General features: G+C 41.6%; 2 protein-coding genes across 2 annotated transcripts in view; one reads left to right on the top strand and one right to left on the bottom strand.

Annotated features, from left to right (window-relative positions):
• EMWEY_00049000 (hypothetical protein, conserved) overlaps positions 1-1,053 on the bottom strand; it is a gene marked incomplete at both ends in the record, with an annotated part of 2,488 nt that extends 1,435 nt beyond the window's left edge. The window contains 3 exons of the mRNA XM_013479430.1: positions 1-16; positions 673-780; positions 895-1,053. The exon at positions 1-16 is cut by the window's left edge and continues 892 nt beyond it. Coding sequence (XP_013334884.1) covers positions 1-16; positions 673-780; positions 895-1,053 — 283 coding nt within the window. The remainder of the gene's footprint in view (positions 17-672; positions 781-894) is intronic.
• A 726-nt stretch (positions 1,054-1,779) lies between these two features.
• On the top strand, positions 1,780-2,926 carry EMWEY_00048990 (hypothetical protein, conserved; the record flags this gene model as incomplete). Its single annotated transcript, XM_013479429.1, has 2 exons — positions 1,780-2,679; positions 2,921-2,926. The coding sequence occupies 2 exons, from the start codon at positions 1,780-1,782 to the stop codon at positions 2,924-2,926; spliced, it is 906 nt and encodes a 301-aa protein (XP_013334883.1).
• Between the last annotated feature and the right edge of the window lie 1,875 nt (positions 2,927-4,801).

Genomic DNA, 4,801 nt, shown 5'->3' with positions numbered 1-4,801 from the left:
GTAACGGATTGGATTCCTAAACAAACACAACCGCAGCCAAACCCTAAACCCTAAACCCTAGTCCCTAAACGCTAAACCCTCGGCAGTCTGAAGCTACCGAAGGTACCGCTGCTGTTGCTGTTGCTGCTGCTGCTGCTGCTGCACTAGACGTGCATGCCTGTGTAGCAGCACCTGTGCAATTTGCTGCGCCATCTCTGCATGCTTAATTAGCAGCAAAGGATCTTCGCGTAGCTTCCGTAGTCTGTCTTGCGTAGGCATCAGTACAGCCGAACTCTCTGCAGCAACAGCAGCAGCAACAACAACAGAAAGAGCAGCAAAGAGTAGCAGCAACAACAATTAGCAGCAGCAGCAGAACAGGGAGGAGAATCAACTTTGCCACACGCGACAAAAAAGGAACGAAAGCGTACACCAGCAGAAAAGCTGCAACGTGCATGCAGCAGCAGCAGCAGCAATAGCAGCAGCAGCATTACTTAGAGTAGATGCAGCAACTCTTTCTTCTAGGGATTCATCGGCCTTAGGAGCAGCATCAGGGATTGGCTTCCCTAAGAGAAATGCCTCCTGCATAAGAAAAGAAAAAAACAACACAACTGCTGCTGCTGCTGCTGCTGCTGTTGCTGTTGCTGCTGCTGTTGCTGTTGCTGCTGAGGCGGCGGCTTGTAAAGGAGGACGTACCCTCTCTCTTTCCTTAGCCTCTTGGCTGTTCTTAGGGTCTTCATAAAGCCACTCTAAGCCTGCAGCAGCAACTTGCGCTTGTGTCTTTGTTAGTAGACCTGCTTGCGCCTGCATGCATGCATGCAACAACAAATAAACTATAATCAATCCTGTTCCCCTACTGCTGTTACTGCTGCTGTTCTTGCTGCTGTTGCTGCTGCTGCTGCTGCTGCGGATACTTACTTGCAGCTGTCTCATCTCCAGATGAGCTCTTTGCCGCTGCAGCTCAGCAAGACGGCTGTGTTCCTCTGAGGAAAGCTTGCCATCTGCTTCTTGCTGCATTTGCTGCTGCGCTGTCTGATTGGCTGCTTCTACAGCCTTTCTTAGTTGAAAAGGCAACATGATGGCGATTAAAGAGAAGAAAACACGAAAGAAGAAAAGATTCCCTACAAATAGACATGCAACCCCCAGCTGCGGCGATATCTGAGGTGTACGTACACCTCAGCGGTCCGACGATGATCGACGTAAGCCGATGATATACCCGTCAGTTCAACTTGAACACGGAAAAATGGGGGAAACGCGAATCAAATATATTCCCCTTTTGCATTCATTGTTGTGAATTCTTGAAGGAAAGTAGAGAAAAGGACTAAATAAAGTTGAATTTTCCCTTTTTAATTGCGTCTTTTTACCTTTTTCTGCAGGTTACCAGGAAAGCTGAATCGATCAATATAAGAACTCAAGAACAACGGAGGGTGAGACCCTCACGCTACCTGCTTTCCCCGTTTCAACGCGAATTCGTCAAGAATAGTAAAAATAAAATACAAAGAAATACAAAAAAACAAAAGTTTCAGCATTTTTATGCATCAATTGGCCCATTACACATTGCATGCAGCCCTGTTGCCTCCCTCACTAATGCTTACCTACCGGCTACTTTCCTGTATAACGGACCTAGAAACAACTGATTTAAATTGAGTTTATCTAATTATTCATTAGTCTTAATTTTCTTTTCATTGAATAAGGTCATTTATCGCCAAATTCATGACGACAACGAGAAATAAGTCCTGCACGCAGACCCCCGTGACAACAGAAGTTGTAACTTCCTCGTAAACAATATCTTATATAAACCAAATGTGTGGTGGTAGTTCTTCTGCATCTGCAGGTGCGCCTGACGAAGAAGAAGGGGATTGCTCATCCCCTTCTTTGGCACCAACAGCTTCTTCCGCCCCCCTAAGTACTTCTGCTGCTGCTTCACCAGCAGCAACAACTACTGCACCAGCAGCCGCAGAAGCAGCAATGCATGCAGATGCAGCAGCAGCATCTGAAGAATGTACAGCAGAAAGTCTTGAAGAATTATGGAGGATTCAACTGCATGCAAATGCTGAGGCAGAAAAAGAAGACGATCTCTACTCTCTCGATGCATGCGACGCATCGGGTGGCTTCTGTTTAGAACCCGATGAACAGCAGCAGGAGCAGCAGCAGGAGAAGCAGCAGGAGCAGCAGCAGGAGCAGCAGCAGGAGAGTGACGTGGAAATACAGCTTTGCCAGGGAGAAAAAGAATCCCCTGGTGCAGTTAGTGGCTCTGTTGCTGCCTCTGAGCCGAGCCCGCAGCAGCAGCAGCAGCAACAGCAACAGCAACAGCAGCAGCAGCTATTAGACCAACAGCAGCAGCAGGAGAATGGTGGTGCTGCTGAAGCAGCAGCAACAGGAAACAGCGACCTTGCTGCCATATTAGATGACGACTCTCTATTTACATGCGATGTACCGAACAGCAGATCTGCTGCTGCTGCTCCTCCTGCTGCTGCAGCTGCAGCTGCTACTGCTGCTGCTGCAGTTGATGGTTGTAATTACAGTTCTTTATTAACAGGTCGTCGTAAGGGTATAGGAGGAGCAGCAGGAGGAGGTTCTGCTGCTGCTGCTGCTGATGATGATGATGGTTTGCCTGTATGGTGTTCGCAGCAGCAAGCAGCAGCAAGATATTGTTTATCTGAGCAACTACTACGTGAGGAAGCAGCAGCAGGAAGAATAAAAGTAAGAGAAAAAATAAATCCTCATGGTGTATATTATAGACCTATGCGCTTATATTTAATTAAAGAAATAAAACAATTAGCTATTAATATATATGGATCTATTGATGCTATTGAACAAGAAAAAGAAAAAAGAATTGAAGATAAATGGATACGAAAAAAAAAAAGAAATTGTCTTTCTTCTTCTTCTTCTTCTTCTTCTTCTGCTGCTGCTGCTGCTGGTGCTGGTGCTGGTTGTGATGCAGCAATAGCAACAGATACAGCAGCAGCAGCAACAGGAATAAAGAAAAAAACAAAAAAATGTACATCTAATGATATAACTAGTACTACTAATATAACAAATAGACAACTTGCTGCTCAACCTGTACTACCAGCTGTAGCCACAGAAGTACAATGGGAAGAAATATAATATATTCATATTCAAATATATTTCTGCTGCAGCTGCTGCAGCAGTTGCTGCTGCTACTGCAGAAACAGCAGCAAATGTCCGTATCGATGAGGATACACAGGATGTAGGGAAGGTGAGGAAATATTTATCTTTCTTTCTTGTTGTTTTAATTTGACTTTTTAGTATTCACTAGTCCATATGTACCCCTATATGTATAAGGAAGAAATTGCATGCACAGGATGCATGCATGCACTCCTTTATTGAGTTTTCCTCTTTAATAAAGGTATGTTTCCTCATTAGTAAAGGAGTATTTCTTTTTTAGGTTTACTGATTTAATGCAGTCTGCACTACAGATTGTTTTCTTCTGTTGAGGTGTACGTACACCTCAACAGTACAGGCGGGAGTAGACGAAGGAGATGATCCTCCTCGTCTTCCCTTTGAATGAACTTAAAATAAAAAACATTTTTTAATGTATTTAAATTATATTTGTTTTTTCTAATTAATTCATAGAAAAAATAATGAAGAACTTTGTTTCCTTCTCCTAGATCACATGCATACATACATCATCTTTACACCCTGAGGTGTATATGCAGGTCGATACGAAGAATGCCTGCACAAGGATCAGTTGTTAAGAACATTTTACTTCTTCTTCTTTAGGTTTGATGAATTAGATCAATTATAATTTATTTTATTCAAAATGTTTTAATTCAAACTTTCCTTTTTATTATAGCTTTCCTCATAAACACCGGAGGATCGGGGTGTTAGTGTTGATGATTGTTGTTGCGGCTGTTTCTGTGATGTGTGTATGCGTGTGCGCGCTTCTCTATGAATTATTCGTTAATTTTTGATTACTGTTCTGCTTTTTAAATGTAAAATATCTTTATTATTTATATGCATGCATTTATTATTCTTTTTTTGTATAGCAGCAGCAGTAAGCTGCTGCACAACACCGTTGCCGTCGACGTCGGCAGCAGCAGCAGCAGCAGCAGCAGCCGCTGATCTCGAGTCAATGGGAGATTGAGTCGCATAAGGGGCCCTGTTCTTTCTTTGTAGTAAGTTTACGTTATTTTATTTGTTGTTTGTTGATTTATATATTCATTTTTAGGGTTTATTCAATGTATCATGCATGCATGCGAAAGAAGAACTTCTTCAACAGATCAGCAGCAGCAGCAACAACAGCAGCAGCAGCAGCAACAACAACAACAACGAAGAGGAGCAGCAATAAACAGGATTCTTCTATAGATGTTGAATTGACGTCTTTTTCTTCTTTTTCTTATTCTTTATTGCCTGATGTTATAACATCTTATTGCCAACTACTCCTCTCTGTATGACCAATTACTCCTTATTTATCCCTCTATATAACATACAACTAATATATAAACAAAAGAAAGAAATAAAAAAAAGAAAGAAAACAAATAAAGAAATAAACAAAGGATTAAATAAATACAAATAAAGTATAAAGAAGAAAAGAAGGCAGCAAAACAAAGAACCAATCAAACAAAAGAACAAAGTATATAAACAAGGAGATAAACAAACAAACAAAATAAATAAACTAAATAAATAAGTAAATAAATAAATAAATAAATAAAGAAGAGAGGATGGAGGAGAATATAAATTGTGGTTGTTTATCTCTTCATCATTTTTGTGTTTGTAGAGAAAATGACGGAGATGATTCATCTATAGAGGCAGCAATAGCTGCATGCAGAGCAGCAGCACATAGAGCAGCAGCAGCAGCAGA

This window comes from Eimeria maxima, genomic scaffold (genome assembly GCF_000499605.1).
Source record: "Eimeria maxima Weybridge genomic scaffold, Emw_scaff1132, whole genome shotgun sequence".
Taxonomy (NCBI): domain Eukaryota; phylum Apicomplexa; class Conoidasida; order Eucoccidiorida; family Eimeriidae; genus Eimeria; species Eimeria maxima.
The sequence above is the reverse complement of the archived record's forward strand: the minus strand, read 5'-3'. Positions and strand labels throughout refer to the sequence as shown.